The following is a 20,540-nucleotide window of genomic DNA, read 5'->3' as shown; positions in this document are numbered from 1 at the left end:
TCAGGTAAATGTAATACTGACACATATGCATACATTTGCACATGCTCATGTGATGGTGTGTACATCCATCTGTAAGCATGTGTGTGTGTGTGTGTGTGTGTGTGTGTGTGTGTGTGTGTGTGTGTGTGTGTGTGTGTGTGTGTGTGTGTGTGTGTGTGTGTTTGTGTCCAGCTTTGTATCCTCTCTGGCTTGTGTGTAAGCATGGTGAGTGTGATGTCTGTGTGTTTGGGAACAAGCTAAACATAGCTCTCAGAAAAAGGCATTCCCCAGAGCAGAGATGAAGAAAAATATAATCATCAGTTAATGTCCACTCAAGATTGTTTGGAGTGTGATTAACGCATCATGGTTACCGTCTGTTTGTGGTCATACTGCCATGAGGCTAATAAATGATGACTCCAGTACTACTGGTGGAGCCCGTCTGGAGCATTTCAAATAGACAGGAATGTAATTACTTCCTTGTCAAATTATGGTTTTCTAAATCATACATACCTAGCTGCATATATAGGCTAATGTTGTAGGTGATTCTATGAATAATGGTGAGGTCATAGGCAGCGTGACCATTCCTAAGCGCACGATCATTCCTAACACAAATGTACAACAGAATCACAGACCGTTTCCACATGGCATGCTTAAATTAGCACATGATCAGAGTGTGACCCTGAGGGAGAGAGATCACCTTGGATCACTTGAGGCAAGTGACACTGACATGACACAAAGATTTCACAGACTGATAGTGTCAGAATATATCTGTTTCCCATACGCTTCATAAGGGCTGTAATATGTTCTTTTCACATCATGCATGGTGAGTGAGTACAAGTACGTGTGTGTGGTTTGGTGCACATATATAGCTACTAATTCAAAGCAGGTAGTATTATCTGGATCTATAGTATTATTCCATGACCATTGCATCAGGGTCCTTAAAATGAGTCTTATCTTGATCCCCCTCTCTTATGTGTTTGCAACCCAATAGCATTATATGCAGCTCATGCAAACAGAAAAATCAGTCATACAAATCCACATTACCTTCACTGGCAATAAGCCCAATAAATATCAGCACATTGCTGTATTATATGTCCCTATGAGTCCGAGACTGTAGCAAGATCATTAAAGACCAACTTTAAAAACCCTGACTTTAATTTACTTCTGCTAAGCATTATCCATAATGGAAGCAAATGCATTAAACAGAACTGATGCTGAATGCCAAGACAGGCTAAATCTATCGCTGCCCAACACTCTCAAACCACATGTGCTGACAGACCCAGGGAGATGTTAATTTGGTGTTAATGTAACACGTCATCTCCTTCAGCTTCATGTGTCTCTCTCCATCTGGCCAGTATGGCTGAGAAACCACCAACTACCTTTTTGTCCTCTGTCCAAGTTTTGAAATCCCAAATGTCCATGTCTTCCCTGGACACCATTTATAATGTGTCTACATAAGGTATTGCTCTTAAAGGAATTTAGAGCATACCTTGCCAAAGAGGCATTACATTCTATAATTAAGTACTTGTAACTTTACACACTAATTAGAGTCAAAAGAAAGACTATTAGTTTCTATTAATATCTACAGTATAGCGGGTGCATAAGGGAAAGAGAAAAGCCAATTTCATTTAAAGAATCATCCAAGGTTTGTAATGTTATTGCTGGTATTATTTTATTATTTCTGTGTAGTCATGAGAGTATTAGATGAGTTGATCAAATGATCAAATCATGACTGCTTCACCTAGCAATGCCCATTCCACCCTGACATTAGGTTATCTAATGACAGGTCCCGTTAGCCTGATAATGGATGGTCTTTGTGCATTTAGGCAAAATAACTTATGCATGTTTTCAGTCTGGGAAGGTATTCAATGTAACAAAATTAAACAAATGTGGATCTGCCTAGAGCATCTTTTCCACCACTTTGTTGAATCGGATGCTGTGTGTGCAGCTGGCATACACAGCTGGTGTTGTATCATGACAGTGTCATTACTAGTGGTTATTTATATAGGGATTATAGTGTGTGATGGGTCATGTTGCAAAGTTGCATTGTACATATACAAAGCTACCAGCATCTGACAGGGTTATTATACTGGACCGCTTCTCTGAGAGTCCCTCCAGGTTTTTCCTAAAGCACTGGCATTTAGTTCCAGTCTGATAGCTGCTTTTCAAAGTGAAAGGATAGAGAGCAGTAAAAAAGTGAAAATGTATTCATGCCAAGTATAGCACCGCTATGTCGAGGCGCTGACAGGAAAACCTCCTGCAGGAGTAGTCCCGCTAATCTTACATGTACTTAAAACCCATTCATGTGTCCTAAAGTCTTAAGAGTGTTTCAGAAAGATTTTACAATATTTAGGTCATGTTTGAGAATTTAGCCTGGAACTACACTAAAGCAAACGTTGCTTTCTTTCCATGATATTAAAAATAAAGGCATGAAGCAGCTTCAACATATTTAAAATATTGATCATGCAGCTGGTAAAGTAAGTGGGGAAAAAAACACGGGTCACGTTTAATCAACAGAGCAAATGCATGCTCTGTGTGATGTCCATTGTCCCAAGGATCTGTGATCAAACACACATCAAAGTGCTTAGCTGAAAAGGGATCAGAATAGTTTAAATGACAGACATGAGAAGATGTCCACATCAACAGCACGTCCTGCATGCTGAAATGTGAATCTAATGCGAATGCATTAGCCTCATGCAAACTGTGTCCAGGACAGAAGCGTGCGTGGGCATGCACGTGGCAGTGCACGTTTGGCTGTTATCAAAGCCCAGTCACAGCTGCGTGTCGCTCACTAATTGTGGGGTATTTTCTGCTAGCAAACAGATAAACACACACAACCCACTGCACACTGAGTACAAGCCACTCTCCATCACAACTACGCATCATGTCCCACTAGAGGGAGATACTCTTTCTCTTACACTACATCTCTGTAGTGTACATCTATGTCTGCATCCAAGCTCTTACAGGAAATGACATGCGCTCTCCTCATAGGTTCTGTAGATGATTGGTGATAACCATATGGTATGGTTTGATCTGTTTACTGTTTTCTAAACATTGTTGAACTTGTGTAGTAGACAATAAAAAGAGAGTGCCCATAAAAAGGCAGAGTATAAAATCTAATTGCCATCTTCATCATAGAGGAGGGGAAACAGAAACACAATAGTAATTATTTTGTAGCACATATTTGCTCAGCATGACTTTAAAGGTCAGTATAAACATTTTAATTAAGGAAACCTTTTGATCCTTATGTAAATCAGACTTTATTTTCAAAACTCTATTGTCTTCATCAGTGGAAGGTCAGACTATCATATCATGATATATACTCTCTTCATCAATGGAAGGTCATATTGTGATATATAAATAAATAAGATATTTAAAGATATATAAAAGATATATAAAATGAAATTTCTGAACTCTCTCATTATTTTCATTCACACTTTTAAAATAATTACAGATGACAATAGGTTAACATATGCAGCCAGCGGCTGCCATAACCTCCATTGCTGAAACTCGCTGGATCTAATGAATGAACATGGATTCTTCAGGATTAGACTCAGAACACTCAATGCACACCCAAGTTTCTTCATGGCAAACAATTTATTTTGGTTGCTCTTTTAAGCAGAGTGGACATCATACTGCCTTCTCCACCATCTGCTTCTGCTAAATTGGAAACTTTGTAATATCCCACATTAAATGAGAAGCTGTGTTAATGCTGTGTTCATCTTGGCAGCACAGAGTTTAAATTAATTCTTACATTCACAGTTTCCATGATAGAGCATAGGACCACAAGACTGTTATGAGCCAGCGATATCCATCATCCAGAATCATTTAAATTCTTGTTGTAGCTACTCTGATAACTTAATAGGTTGTCTGGTTGCACTTGTGAAATGTTGGCATGGATGGATGGGAGTAACCTTTACGATTCTAAATCGGGCGCATTTCATTAGGCTTCGATGCTGTTTGCAAGGGATTGCTTCCTGCCATGCACAGTTCTCAAAAAACCTTATGAGGGAGTTGCAGTCCTGCAGTGCTTTTCTAGGACATACCATGCTCAACGATGAGTAACACTAATTGATTCTTTCTGCTAATGACATTTTGCAGCATAGGCTCAAAAAGAACTTAAAGGAAGAATGCAAAGGTCATGGGGTTTGAGCCCTTGTGTGGCATCCTACAGTTTCACCTAGAACTCTGTTACTGCCACATTAACCAATCACCAAACCAGTTGCTTTATAGAACTTCAATGAAAAAAAGTTTAAATAGACAAGTAGATGTAACAATAGCAAGTCTTTGACCAGCACAGGCAAAATGACAAAAGAAAATGACCCTGTCAAGGTTTTTTTTTAAGAAGTATGCCAAAGGTGTACTTAACCACAAGCCCAGTACACAACATTTTCAGACTGCTTTGTCTGTGGTATTCATAAAAATGTAATATTGTAAGATCAGATAGGATTATGTTTACATGAACTACAGCAAATAAAAAAACAATAACATATAATGTATTTATGAAGTGTTAACACACACCAAATTGTGTTCAAAGTTATATAGTGTTTAAAAAAAAGATGTCATGCTGTACCTTTGAATAAGTACATTTTAAATCATGTTTAGGATTTCCGATTTAGTGTACATATATCTTTAGCATACAAAACCTAGAATTTTGTTTGTAGACTTGAAAATATGTCACATTATCCCTAAAATATAGACTGTCACAAATGCATCTGCAGTTGCACTGCAAGGCGATCTGCTTTCTCTTCTCTCTGTATGCTAATGACTATGACCACATATGGCTGGCCAGCATCAACATCAACAGCACAGCTGTCAGTGTTTTTAGGATCCTCTAATTCCTGGATACCACCATCACTAGCATTCCCAGCTAAAAAAAACAAACAAACATAATTTACAAAACAAAAAACCCAAAACAGCACATTAAGTCTTTGTGCCAAACAAAAAAAAAATCTCAGCATTATCCACTATCACAAGATTATCACATGTTCCATTATTGCCTAGTTCACCTTAGCAGATGCCTAGAACAAACTACAGTGACAAGTCTGTCTGGGTGAAGGTAACGTGACCACCCTCAGCCCCAAATGTCCCCATGAGAAACATTTCCAACAAATCCAAACTAAAACCAGCATGCAGCTGTACAGCTTTTTCCTCTGGTACACAAGCATTGTCTTTCTGAACCCCACTTGTCCCTCCATCCAGTATTTCATTGACCTTTTTCTTTTATCACTCTTACCCCATTAAAGCAATCAATACAGAACAAATAAGTAACAACTTTATAAGTATATTCATACTGACCATATTTATATCCCATCTGTGGTCTTGCATTTACACTGCATATTAACATGCATGTGTACATCTATCTATCTATCTATCTATCTATCTATCTATCTATCTATCTATCTATCTATCTATCTATCTATCTATCTATCTATCTATCTATCTATCTATCTATCTATCTATCTATCTATCTATCTATCTATCTATCTATCTATCTCTGTAACATAAAATGACATCAGAACAGGAACAAACTTGCAACACCATATGTACATTTTACTTTCAGAGGTGGTCCATGCAATATGCCAGACAAATTGTATGTACAAGACATACACTCATAAACAAAAGCGATTTATGGTCATCGAGTCACACAGAATTCGTAGCACCTCTTTATTAGAGGTGTAGAGCAGAGCACAGATCCTGCACAGAAACAGAGCATGGCATTCTGATTTTCCTTCTCTCTTTAGGTGACTGTGCCACTAACCCACAGACAACCATCTGTGAGTTAGTGATTTCCAATAGTGGCCACTGGGTAGTGTTGAGAGAGCAAGGTTTAGTCACCAGTCCCCTGTCGACCTCTCTGTGTGTTTCTTTCTCGGACTGCTAATGGCCTGTTGTCCCTCACATGCTCGCTCACAAATGCAATCACACACACGGACCGAAGCACAGGCGATCTGGTATTACAAGTGACAGAAAGCATTTGCAAACAAGAAGCTATTTTAAACTTCTTCTTGTTGTGTTTACTGAACTCTTATTTTCACTCTGTTTCCAGGTTGTAGGTGGCTGAAATGGCCATTCCCAAGGTGCATTCCAGCCTCTCCTTCCACCTCTTGCTCCTCCTTCCCTTTTTGCTTAGTGCTGCAACGCACTGCCAGGGGCGTCCTTTCTTTGGACCACCTACGGTTAACGTGGCTGTGGTGTTCAGCGGCTCTGCCCACCAGGCTGAGATAAAGGGACGCCTGAGCCGTGAGAACTTCCTTGACCTGCCTTTGGATGTAAATCCCATCACTGTGCTGGTGAATGACACCAACCCCAGTGCGCTGCTGACACGCCTCTGTCAAGCTATGGCTGCCGAGAGTCTCCATGGTATAGTGTTCGAGGATGACATTGACTCAGAGGCTGTGGCTCAGATCCTAGACTTCATCTCTTCCCAGACTTCCATTCCCATAGTGGGTATCAACGGTGGGTCTGCCCTGGTCATCCCTCACAAGGTAAAAGCCATTTTGCTAGTCAGGCTCAGCATATATATGCTAAGAATGCTCAGACTGGGTTTGTGACAAACAGGATGAAAGATGAAGACATTACAACTCCAAATCATAAATATTCCATCTACAGGTGTTATTCCTTGGTGTTAGGAAGTTAAAAGCCTCCTAATCGGAATGAGGTACTGCTAATCAAAATGATTAACCATATAAGACAACTACTGTCCATGGAGATTGCAACACCTAAATTAATATTCTATTGAAAAAATAAGTGCAATCCCCACAGATCTAGTGAATTGCTAGGAAGACAAACTCTTAGTACTTTGCACAGTATAGTTAGACTAGCATTAGCATTAGGGAATTTTATTTCAATGAGAACAATGTCCTCGTAAAGGCTTCCTCATGTTCTTGTTTGGCCCATTTTCTTCTATGTATGTGTCCTAATTAAAATCTGTTTTGGAACTATTTATTAGTTAAACAAGCTACTACAAAGTATTCCATAAGTGGCCCATAAGCCAAAGAGGAGTTCAAGACCTGAAAGTAATATATTTAGCAGTATTAAGACATCTTTCATGGCACTTGAGCTCTACAGTCGTTCAAAGTGTAAAGATTACCCAGATACGTTCTTAAGATAGTAATTTAATCTAAATGAAACATCAATGTCAGTAATGATTACTGAGGATCCAGTTCAAATCTCATGTGCAAATCTCAAGGCTTTCGATTTGACTGAGGAATATATAGCTAGCCTGCAAGCTTAGTGCCAATTATCAGGCGGGAAAGTTTACTCAACAGTAAACTAACCCAGTTACAGAGTCTACATTCACAGTTTTAAATGGTACTTATCATTTACTGAAAATAAATCAAGCATGCATGGGAGTGAGTAGCTCAGCAAGAAACGAAGATGATTAGGGTCCTTGAGAGAATATTTCAGTTCTCAGGCAACTGCTAGCAACAAGAAGTAGATATGCTGCTTGAAAGCAGCTATAATAGATTAATATTGCAAAAGAGGACTGCATGTTATACTGAGGTATTTACCTTGTCAATGCAGGGCAAGAGTGTTCAGATTACTTTGTTGGGTTTTTACTCTTTTGTCAGATCTACATATTAATCTTATTTATCACTACCAAAATCTCTCTTGCTGTATCAACCACACTGGTACTGCAGATAGAATAGACGATGAATAGAAGCAACATTTCACATTAAGGCAAAAAATAAATGGTACATTGCTAAATTTATGGAAGGAACTCAGTGTCATCCGTACTCCCATTGAGATTCACTTATTTCTGTCAGACAGGTGAAACGGTGTATTTGCTGCATTTCTTTTACAGTTGTCAATGTCTTATTTGGGATCAGTTACCTGCTATAAAAGCCAACAGGACTGTAACATTAAAGGGAAACATGCAGTTTCCAAAGAGCTGTTCCTGAAAATAATCAGTGTATAAAGCAGAATAAGCAGCAGAATCAATAATGCACATAATCATAAATTTCCCATAGATGGTCAGAATCGTAACAGATAAATTCATGACCTTAATTTAATTAGAATATGCACATTGTGATTTTAAACACGAAATGAAAACTAATCAGTGTTATCTGCATTTTCACAGTACATGTTAAAGAAATAGTCAAAGTCCAAATCTAACAGTTAAGCTTTATGAGTACTTTGAATCAATAGGGGTTATGAAATAGAGCATAAACACTCTGTCCTAGTGTCATGTCCCAGTTTCTGTTTGTGATTGATTAAGATAAAGAAAGGCACTGAATAGATGGCCTGAAATTCAATGCTAGAAACAGCATAAAATTGCATTGTTCAATGGTGCCACAAAAAGAAACCTTGATGAGAGTCTCTATAAATGTGTAAAAATATTGATATTGAATGACAGCACATGGTTCATATTGGTTCATATATTCCAGTATTATAAACACAGTGTGGGAGTGCTTGCTTTGTTTTTCACAATGTTTGGAATAAAATTCAAAGTTATGAAAACTGGCCCTGCTTTGTGTGTAAGTGCTGAATGTCAAAGCTGCAGTTAGAGCACCTTCAAAAACGAATCTTTTGGTGACCTTGTGCTCATAGATGCACGTAATTATTTTAGACAATTATTTTAGACAAAGAAACAGTTAAAATCCAGTTTGATTAATTCTTTCCTTAAATACAACATATCAGGTAACAGACAAATGAAATCCAGTGTGTTTAAGTAGGGCTATCCAGAAACAGATTCTATCGGCCCTGAGCTAGACAGATTTCATACTGATAGAATCAGTTACTGTACAGACAAGATCAAAAACATAAATGTGCAAATATACATACATAAAAGTTTTTCTTTAAACAATTATAGACTTTTTCAGCATGTACAATTTATTTGTGTGTGAGTGCTTATTTTCATAACATGTCATACAAATGTTGTAGACTAGAATAAAAGGAATTAGGTACTGGCTGAGATAGCATATTATGCAAATAGAGTGGGAAAATATGTTTATACCTATATGGAAACACAATGTCAGGTGATTTAGATGAAGAAGGAAGTAGAGTAGAGAGGAAGTAAGGTAAGAGAAGGAAGTGGGGAAAGAGAGCAGTTTCATGGATAGGTATTATTTTTCAAATTGTGTTCAGGTCCACTAAGTAATAAGACGTCATTTAGAAAAAAAACTGTTGTAAGCCTGAGCTATACATTCATGGCAGAGATGTGTGCATTGCTGTGCCGACAGAAGTAAAGGAAGTCTGAAGCGTGTGTCTTACCTGCTGTGGAAGCTGACGTGCTATAGGTCGCGAGCGAGAGTGACACAATTGTGGATAAAATGCTTGGGCGCAGAGACCACTTTCAAGGGCTGAGAGCGAGGGTGCATACCACTCAAAAATTTTAATTCATCCAGTCTGTTTGGTGACAGAGAAATGCATCAATTCTTCATTGCCCAGGGAAAAGGTCTATCAGAAAGTAGGAATAGGGGGATGGACCATAGATTGTATGTAAATGCCTTGACATTCAGAATTACTGATGTTATGTACAGCATAAAAAGGGGATTGTTTCTAATAGTCTTTTATTGTTTGTTCAAGGGGAGAAGTTTCTCATATTCTGATTGGTTAAGAAAAACTCTGACCTTTTTGACAGAACCTTTTTGACAGAACTGGCAAAATGCATATGGCACAGTTTCTTGTACAGTTGCTTCTTGATTTCGTATGGACTCCTGGCGTCCAGCAAATAAAGCAGAGTTGACTAGATCATTGACTATATACATAACAGGTTCTGCTGACAAGGATTGGATTTCTGTTCTTCCGTACTTATATTTCCTGTTTTAGCTGATCGATTGCCACCAAGAAGGAAAAGAATAAGAAAAAATTATTAAAGTAAAAGGGGAGCCATGGCGCTGTGTAGCAGCAATGTGGGATTAGTGGTCAATGAGATGGTGGAAACATTTGAAAACTATGAATGAGGTTGCAGCAGTTTTTGCTAGCCAATGGCAATAAAGGTAATCAGAGCAGGGCCATATTTTTGTCGGTCGTGGGGCCAAAAACATTTGCATTGCTGAAGGACTAGGTAGCCCTAGCTAAAGTCTGTGAAAAGTGCTTAGGAGAGTTGTTAAAGGTGTTGAAGGATTTTTACACACCAGAAAAGAATGTGCTGACAGAGAGGTTTGGTTTTTGTAATTGTAAGCAACGTGTACGGCGTACATGGCTGTCTTGAAGGGATTGGCATGCAGGTGTGACTTTGGTGCTAACCTAGAGGATGAGCTAAGGGACCAGTCTTTATGTTTCATCACAAGCAAGGAGCTGTGCAGCACACTGTTGCATGTTGCCAGCAGTGGAGGATTGTCATGGATAAAAATACTGAATATAATTTGCATGTACCACTAGCAGCTGGCAATCCCTGCAGCAAGAGCCTCAAGTAGATCATGTTAGCTTGCAATAAATTAAATAATGAGAAGAAGGAATTTTCCAAGACGAACCACAAAAAAAAAAAAGGATTCGCCATCAACAAATGTTACAGATGTAGCGGTAGAGGACATGCGCTACAGGAATGCAGATTCAAAGAATTCCAGTGTCATAGGATGTGGTATTGTTGGACATTTGGAGCAAGCATGCAAGGGGAAATGTACTTTCAATGCCACTCACAAGGGTTTTCAATGACATGGTACTGGCAGGTCGACAGCCAAGTTTTCATCCACAAAGAAGTTCAGAGGTAAATTTTGTGGACGAGAGAAAAACATCAGTCCAAGGAACCGTGTTAATGCAGACTGGAGCAAATACAGAACTTTAAGTTGTGAAACTTTAAGTTGTGAAAACAGATTGTGAGTATGTTAAACCATACCAAATCATGCTACGATGTAATCGGGTGAAGCTATGTATGGAAGTAGATACTGAGACATCAATGTCTAATCTCAGGGAAACAGTGTCAAAATGTGAAATTACAGCTATATAATGTTAATTTTAGGATTTAACAGATCAACCACTAAACTTTGTGGGCCAGATGAAAGTCCAGGTAGATTGTGGGACCAGCAGTTACAGTTGATGTTGTTAGTGTCCCGCAGCAAAGGACCAGCTCTAAAGGGTAGAAATTGGATTCAAGTTCTTCATTTAGACTGGTCTAAAGTGAATAAACGATCCAGTGGAAAAGGTGTGCTCCAAGCAGTGTTCAGTGGGATTTGCAGAGATTTGACCCAAGCTTATACATAATTGCAAGTGGATAAAAAAAGCAATCAATTTCTCACAATTAACACTCAACAAGGCCTATATTTGTGCAAGGGGAAAACTGCCAGTGTGGCAGTATCACCCGAGGCAAAAAATTTTCCAAGGCTAGGTCAGTTCCTCATGCACTGAGCAAAGCTGTCGACAAGAAATTAATTGAGATGGAAGAACCAGGAGTAATCTTTTCTGTATTGCATAGTAAATGGACTGCACCATTCATATTTCAAAATGTGATGGGTATACAAAGTGCAGGGATTACAAAGTGACCACTAATCCCTGGTTGGATGTTGATCAGTATCTCCTGCCAAAAATGCAGGATTTGTTTTCAACACTGGCAAGGGAAAACAGTTCACTAAATTGGATTTGACCCAAGGTTATACACAGTCGCAACTGGATGAGAAAAGCAAACCATTTCTCACAATTAATGCTAACAAGGCCTATATATAGTGTCACTAATGCGTTAGCAATTTTTCAGCACATCATGGACCAAATTCTGCAAGGGCGACATGTTATCTGACATTTTGAGCATGAAAAAAGACATGCAGGAACATTTGAGCAATTTGAAAAAAAGTGCTAAAGAGGCTAGATGAATGAGGGTTTAAATGCCCATTCTTCCAAAACAGTGCTATGTATTTGGGTCACATGATAAACTTGAAGGGGCAGCATCCAATAAAAAAACAAACAAAAAAAAAACAAAACAGAAGTGAGATAGTGCCAATGGCTAAAAACATGTCAGATTTAAGATATTTTCTGGCAATTACTATGGCAAATTCATACCAAACCTGTCTGCAAAAATTAAAACATTGACAGCTGTTACACAGAGACAAAGTGTTGTCCTGGACAGAAAAGTGCCAGGCTTCTTTTGAGAGCACCAAGGAAAGACTCTTGTGTGCCACAGTGTTAAATCATTGCAATCCCAGACTGCCTACAATTTTAGCCTGTGATGCCTCACCAGTTACCAAAGGATGCATTGCTTATATTTCCTGCATATTGATTAATTATTCACAAATTGAAAAGGAAGCACTTATCATTTTTGAAGTAACCAAATTTAATGACTACTTGTATCGCCATTTTACCACAAACCATTAGTGAAGATTCTAGGATCAAAAACATGTGTTCTTAGTAGCAGCTAGGCTGCAAAGATGATCACTAATTCTAGCTGCATATCAGTATGTTCCATATCTTTTTTGGTTATCTCAGTGGAGATTGCTCAAAAGACCAGACTAGATCTCCTGTTACAGAGGGTAAACCAGTTTACCTTTACATTTTACCTTAAATGATTGACCAAAACACATACAGTGATGTTTAAAATGTTCTAAACCCTTTAGAAGTTTCTATATTTCTGCATATATTTGACCTAAAACTACTTTAGATTGTCACACAAGCCCTAAAATATCATACTGTCATACTGATATGCAGATAAAAAGAACCAAATCAAACAAATTAGAGAAAATATTATACTCTGTCATTTATTTATTGAGAAATGATCCAGTATTACATATCTGTGATTGGCAAAAGTTTGTAAACATTTGCTTTTAGTATCTAGTGCAAAACCCCTGTGCAGCAATAACTGCAACTAAACATTTCCAGTAATTGTTGATTAGTCCTGCACATTGGCTTTGAGCTCATTACTTCATACAAAACAGCTTCAACTCAGTTATGTTGGTGGGTTTCCTCCCATGAACTGCTTCCTTCCTCAACATTTCTACTGGAATAAGATCAGGACTTTAACTTAGCCATTCCAAAACCTTGCTTCTTTAACCATTCTTTGGTAGAATGACTTGTGTGCTTAGGTTCATTGTCATTGTTTATTGCGTGACCCACATTTTCAGCTCACGGACTGATGGCCTAACATTTTCCTTGAGAATTTGCTGTCGTAATTTGTAATTTATCCTGTCCTGGCCCAGCTGCGGCAATACAGGTCAAACAATAACACTACCACCACCTTGTTTCACAGAAGGAATGAGGTTTTTATGCTGGAATGCAGAATTTCCTTCTCCAAAATATAAATATATAGCCAATGTTAGAAAGGTCCTTAGTTGCTTAGAAGCTACCTTTCCTCTATTCGTACACATTTGACTATAGAAAGGTGTCCAGACTCTTCAGAGATGGTTTTGTGACCTTTTTTTTAGCTTGATGAGCATCGACTCTTCTTCCAAGGTCCTCAGAAATCTTTTGTTAGCACCATAATACACTAAACAAGTTGTGCAGATCAGGCTTCACTGGATCCCTGTTCTTTAAATAAAACAGCATGCCCACTCACACCTGATTGTCATCCCATTGATTGACCACACCTGACTCAAATTTCATATTCAAATTATTTGCTAATCCTAAAGATTCACATATTTTTGCCACTCACAGATATGTAATATTGGATCATTTTCCTCAATAGATAAATGACAAAGTCTAATATTTTGTCTCATTTGTTTGAGTTGAATGTTTAAGGTCAAATGTATGCAGAAATATAGAACTGGAAATGAGCTAAAGCAGAACTTTATGAGAAATACAGAACTAACTGTAAAAAGTGACTGTGTAATGTGGAGATTCTGGGTGATTATACCTAAGGTGTTGCGGCCACAAATGCATGAAAATCACACAAGAATGGTCAAAATGAAGGTGGTAGCTTGTAGCCATTTTTGGTGGCCACACCTTAATTCAGATATAGAGTAATGTGTCAGTGCTTGCCAGACATATCAACTGGACAGGAATTAACCTGCCACCACTCCTGTTCATAATTGGAACTAGCCTAACAGGCCATGGCAGCGAGTCCACCTGGACTTTGCACAAAAGGGGAAGCACAATTTCCTGGTTGTCACTGACAGTTATTCCTACTGGCCAGACACAGATTGTGTGTGCCTTCTCCATCTGTTAACAAATGTTCCTCTTCCTTGATCAAAAACAGTTGCCCTCTAACCAGCTCCATGATGTTTTACCTTGTGTGATCAGTGTATGTTTATTTTAGGGTGTGTTTCTTTTGTTCCTCATTTACTGTGTGGGAGAGCGCAGCTTTGGGGTTGTTGCTTGAGCAGCTTTGCCCTACAGTGCCACTCCTGCTTTGGTGTCAAAGTGCATGGTCATCAAGGACAGTGGCACAAGAGGTGTGAACATCGAGAAACACGGATGGTCCAGAGCCATACAACCAGTATGAACAAGGCTTTAGTTGACTTGGAGAACATGCTCCCCATACATTAATATTTACACAACCCTCAATGTGGAAAGAGTAATCCCACCTTCAGGCCTGATTCTGATTTATACCTACTGTGGGAATGCAGACATGCCACAGGCTCATGAGCAAAGTGATGTGGATGAAATGGGCACATACCACTTGAAAAATGGAACATGACCAGTCCTTGTAGTAACACAGACATACCTCAAATGTTTATTGGTCAGAGATAAATTCTAGCAGGAAGTAGGAAAAGTGTGTAGGACCAAAGATTATATGTAAACTCCTTGCGGTATGTAGACATTTGGAAGTACAGAAAATGAATCTCATCATGAGTGTTGTACATTTGTTGGATGAGCATGCAAAATTCATTCTGCTGCTTTTATATAGTGTTTAAATGATTTACAAGCCATCGTCTTCTCCATCTTCTTCATCCATTCACACATCTAAAAGTTCCTCATCATTGATCAACAACAATTGCCTTCAAACCAGCTTCATGGTGTCTGACTATGTACAATGTTTACATTTGGATCTGTTTCCTTTGTTCCTTCTTTATTCTGTGTTGGAGAGTGCACCTCCGGGCAGCTTCTGGCTTCTTGAGCAGCTTTGCCTTCCAGCGCCACGCAACTATGCAGTCACCAGAGACGGTGGAGCAATAGGTGAACATTGAGCAATGCAAATGCTCTGGATGTTTCCATGTCCACATTCCGTATGAATCAGGCTGTAAGCTAGGTTTATACCTGACGCATTTTCTCTTGTGCAAGGGTGAGCATGCCAAAGATTACACAATTGCTCCACTTCTGGTCATGCTCGTTGATTGCACACATCCAAAATTTTATAACTTGCCTCTAACTGAATACTTTTGATCACTTTAATTGCTTTTCCAAGTATATATTTGCATTGCTGCCTGTAGTTTCAATGAATACAGCAATGACAATTGTGTTCACAATCAAGTTCTTGTGTCATCTGTGCAGTCCTGCACACATCTAATCTGTGAAAGTTCCTATCCACTGGAGCCTCTGTAGTTTGATGCCAGAGATGTGGTGGTGCTGTAGGGCAAGGCTGCTCAAACAGCAAGCCCGAAGCCACTCTCTCCTGCATGGTAAGTGAGGATTGAAGGAAGCAGACCCCAATGTAAACACTGATAACACACATCCAGACACCATACGCCTGGTTAGAAATGGCAACTGTTGCTGATCAATGAAGAGGAATTTTTGTTGTGATGGGCTGACAGACTGAGAAGGCAGTGGCATGTATGCTACACTACACAAAAGAGCAGGGGGAAGCAGCTCATCCAACATATGCGCAGTATTGACAAGGAGACCCGTTTTTGGTACTTCAAGCATGGTATGTCAAGGCATTTACTTTCAAATTTTGATCTGACTCCCTTTTTCTACTTTTTGCTAGACCTTTTCCCTGGCCAATGAATGATCAAGGCATATCTGCATCACCAGACTGGTCACATTGTGTAACGATCCCACCGGGAACAGGCAAGAGGCAGAATGCATATGCAGGAGGCAGTTTAGTAAGCATGGGAAACACAAACATGAAGGCCAAAATAAACAGAGACAAGGGGAAAACACTAAGGCAGGTAATACACAAACTCAGCAAACAGTAAAGCATGGGCAACAACAAATATGGCGAGCATAATCATGACACAATACAATGATCCTAACTTACCAAAATAACCAACAAACTAGAAGACAAAAACACAGGGCTTAAATAACCAAGACAATCAGGCACTAAACAGACTCAGGTGAACATAGGCACAGGGAGAACCAAAACACGGACTGGAATAGAGGAACAGGCGAGGGGTGGAAAAAACGAAACCAAGGAGCGGAACAAGGAAGTAAAGGAAAACAATGACATGAGAGGGAAATCATAAAACAGAGATGCTAAGAGGGTGGCCAATTGTCAAACATTGGTTAAATTTTCACATGGTAATATTTTCTAATTTTCAAATTTACAGCGCTTGAAAACAGCTTGTTATAACCACTTGTTATATTCATTGTATTGAGCTCTTTAAATTGGTCTTGTTTGATTGATTTATTACAAACAGCTGAAAGTTTGTAAATTTTGCTCAAAAACCTAATTTGCAGTAGAGGTTGAATAATTGTATACTATATAAACTATGCAAAATTTTAATTTATAAATTCATTATACACCACTACAAGCATTTACTTTGTTGTGTTATTCAGATTAAACTCAACATTTCAGTGTTATTTGCTTAAATAATTGCTCCATTATTAATTACACTCAAAATCCCAAAGTTCTTTTCTGGCATGAGCATATAAGATCCTCTGATTTCTGGGACGTGCGCTTAGCTACCCTATCTGATTGATTATTTAGAAAATCATTCCATTTAAATTTATTAAATGATAAACTGTACACATTGAGTATCCTTGTTTTCATACATGCATATAAATACAAATTTTATGGAAATGTAGTTAACCCCCTGCCAAACTGAGGATTATACCTGTAATTGCCTATGATATACAGGGCATTACTATTCATTTAATTTATTATAGCTATTAACTAGGGCTAGAAACTGTCCCTAACCACAATACAGTCTGTTCTTTTATATTAAAATCTGCTCTTTATGTGGCATTAAGGAAAACAGCATTTATTAATGTACTCTACACGTCGGTTCCATGCCAGCACATAAATGGTTTCATATTACGTTAATTATGTTTGCTTCAAATGAATGCTCTGACATACAAAAACATCTGTTATGGGACTTTCTTTTTATGCCAAAGGCCAAAGAATCAAAAACAAGATACATTGTTTGCTTCTACATTGCTGCTCAATGTATAGGTTTACAAATTTATATAGGGATCCAAGTAGGATTACTCCCACATATAAAATAGTGCTTGATTCTTATGCTCAAATCACAGACAAATATAAAAGAAGAAGAACAGCTATTTGCAGACTGTACTATTACCTTCATCAAACCAATTAGACACCATTGAATCGCTGTCTCTAGAGAACTGACCAAGGGTGCAATCTTTCCTCTAGTCCTTAAAAGGATGAAAAGAGAAACATTAAATCTCTGAGCTCACTATGCGCTGAGCCTTGCTGTCTCCCACAGCTGGCCTACTTTAGGTAAGCCACAGAAGTTATCTGAAGGACACTGGATCACCCTATCAAGGGTATGTGCAGGCTCCTGTCAGAGAGGAGTCTTGGGAAAATGTCTCCCAGCCTAACACTCCTGGACCTTTGCACACATTTTCCTCAAATTGGAGCTTAATTGGACACATCAATCTCTTTTACACACACTAAGCCTCTACATGTAGTGCTGGAGAGGCCAGTGCGGTTGGCAGTATAAGGCCAGAGGACACCGTCTCATGAATCATAATTTAGTGTGTAACTTTAACAACCACTAAGACTGTTGAAACGATACTATGAGATGTGATAAAAGGCCAAATGTTTATATACTTATATAGTTTGTGTACACCTAAAGTGCCCTCGTGAATTAACCTATGTTAAAAGTGAAGGAGAAAAAAAGCTTTAAAAATGGTTATAAAAAATCCTTTTTTTTTTTCTTAAAACATCAAATTTACTGGCAATCCTGCATTTAAAGTTTGTCACAGCAGTGATTCTTCTCTTATAGTGCTGAATGAAGCAGAAGAACACTTCACATATAGTGCTGAATGAAGCAGGAGAACACTTCTCTTATAGTGCTGAATAAAGCAGGAGAACGTATGCAAAGGAACCTAAAACCATTCCATCATATAAAGTTTCTACAGATGCTTTAGATTCCATCTTTCAGTGAGTAGTGGATTTGCAGGTATGCTTTGGGTCATTATTCTACTGGAAGATCAAACCATTAACCAGCCTTAGCCGTAACCATGAAGGCCTCATACCATTTTAGACCTGTGATCTTTAGATCTTTGCCTCTCTAACCATCTTCTCCACTGTGAATGGGTGAAAATACACTTGCATTATCCTCCAGCCAGCTTCATTATAGTTCCTGTTGTTTGAAATTTCTTTAGAATTGGTCTAATAGCAAACATGAGTGTTTTCAAATGTGAAGGTAGTTTGATAGCTATTTCATGATTCATGACGGTCACCAGCCTTTTTTTTTCATTTCATTTGTGTACTCTCTGATCTTCTCCATGACGACGGACGACTGGGCATGTTTGGCTTCCTTATATTTATATCACTGTGAGACAGGAATCATGAGTTTTCACTAGTGATCCAAAGATCTTGACTGTGCCTAAAATTGTTCCTATATATGGGAATGTTGTTCATATCAATTTCTAATGTTTTTTTTTTCTTTATAATGATTTTCTTTTTCATTTAAAAAGTTTACCTCACTGAAAAGTATTTTCTTACACATTATCAGTAGAAGATCAAGTTGATACACAACAAGACATTTTTATAGCCTGCCTGCATTTTTGTCCATTGTTACCAAGGTTACCAGTAATTCTGGTGGGCAGTATAACTATGGGTTTTTGTGTCATTGCATGGTCAAACATATTGAGACTAAATTGTAAATCTATTCAAAGGGATTACAGTGAAAAGAAAAATGGATGAAAGCAGTGTAATAAATCACGACTGATTCATGTGCCAACGGTACAGAGGGGATCGATACTCCAACAACTTGTTAGCTTGTGAATCCAGTCTGCATGTTCCACATTTTGGACAGGTGTTCAAGGTTAATTGTTCAAAGTGATACAACAGTGCACTATGAATGAGTTTTAACAGTCCACTACTACATATTCATGAAATCACAGAAGATTAATTTTGTAATAAAACCATAATTTTTTGGCTGCAATGTGGTTCTCAAAAAAACCTCACTTGGTTGCTGTTTAGAAACATACCTTCTAAAGTGAACAAGATCTTAGATTAAACCTGATATAGTTCAAATATTTATTCTTAAATTAATCTCTAAGTGTACATTTGTATACTTGTACACATTGCTTTTACCCTGATGATGATGCAGCTCATGTCTTAGGCTAGGATTTATCTGGTTATGACTGAGGTAAACACAAATGGTTTTCAAACAGCAAAGCTAAGTGATCTTGAGAAAATCCAATTATTTTGTGTCATGAGTGGTGCTTAGATATCCACCTGTTGTGACATCAATAACTCATACTACCGGTTTTGTCAGGTATATAAATCATAAACTGATCATAAACAATGCACCAAATACCACATAATAGTACTACATAAAATGGTATTGTGACTGTAAGTTTGACTCAAGACTCCATAACACTGTGTCCAGTAATTGTTATTTACAGAATCTCACAGCTCCTGTCTACATTTCTTTCTCTTTACTTTTCTACCAGGCTGAAGGGTCTACCTTCCTCCAGATGGGTGCATCCATTGTGCAGCAGATCAATGCTATGTTCAAAGTTATGGAGGAATACAACTGGGGTAGTTTTGTGGTAATTACCAGCTTCTACCCTGGCTATGAAAACTTTGTGGACTATATTCGCTCTTTCACGGATACCAGCTACTTCCTGTGGGAGCTTCAGGATGTGCTAAGCTTTGAGATGTCAGTGGGGGTCAATGACATCCGCTCACGCAGACTGCTGCAGCAGGTGGATGGCCAGGTGTATCTGGTGTACTGCTCACACGAGGAGGCTGAATATCTGTTCAGAATGGCATCTGATGTTGGGCTGTTGGGGCCTGGCTACATTTGGGTCATCCCCAGCCTGGCTGCAGGAAACCCAGAGGCCACACCTCCTGATAGCTTCCCGATTGGGGTTATCAGCATCATCTCTGACCGCTGGAGGAAAACACTACGTCAGAGGGTGTGGGAAGGTGTGGCGGTGGTCGTTAATGGTGTGCACAGTTTCCACAAGCACAGAGGATTTGTTCCTGAAGGTCACAGTGACTGCAATGGTACAGCAAAGTCATATTCAAACCATTCACTTTATAGGTGAGACCGCAGCCTTTCCTAGAAATTTTTTATAAACTGAAAAAAATCATACATCCACTGATCTTTGATCCTCCAGGAGTCCTAACTGGTCTGCAGTTAAGAATATTAATTCCAAGTTCTGGATAAAGCATTGATTCCCTTTCTTTACAGTACTGGTGCGATGCTATAGTTCTGGAATTACAAGACATATCAATCAGACTACCATATTTTTTAAGAAATCTTTAATTTAGTCTTTAATTTAATCTTTAAATTGTTTCCCCTTCCTGATTTGTGAAATGGCATTTAATCAAATCAGAGAACTACACTCATGTTTACATACAGGTATTTTTTAAATGAGATGGAGGTTCACCT

The 20,540-nt window shown here is 38.5% G+C and overlaps 1 protein-coding gene across 1 annotated transcript in view; it reads left to right on the top strand.

Annotated features, from left to right (window-relative positions):
• grin2cb (glutamate receptor, ionotropic, N-methyl D-aspartate 2Cb) overlaps nucleotides 1-20,540 on the top strand; it is a 36,847-nt gene that overhangs the window by 1,189 nt on the left and 15,118 nt on the right. The window contains exons 2-3 of the mRNA XM_027013328.3: nucleotides 6,029-6,467; nucleotides 19,594-20,189. Of these exons, the coding sequence (XP_026869129.3) occupies nucleotides 6,045-6,467; nucleotides 19,594-20,189 (1,019 nt within the window). The 5' untranslated portion in view covers nucleotides 6,029-6,044. The remainder of the gene's footprint in view (nucleotides 1-6,028; nucleotides 6,468-19,593; nucleotides 20,190-20,540) is intronic.

The sequence above is a fragment of the Electrophorus electricus genome, chromosome 15, assembly GCF_041902795.1.
Source record: "Electrophorus electricus isolate QZ-2024a chromosome 15, ASM4190279v1, whole genome shotgun sequence".
Classification (NCBI taxonomy): domain Eukaryota; kingdom Metazoa; phylum Chordata; class Actinopteri; order Gymnotiformes; family Gymnotidae; genus Electrophorus; species Electrophorus electricus.
This window is presented reverse-complemented; position numbering and strand designations above follow the sequence as displayed.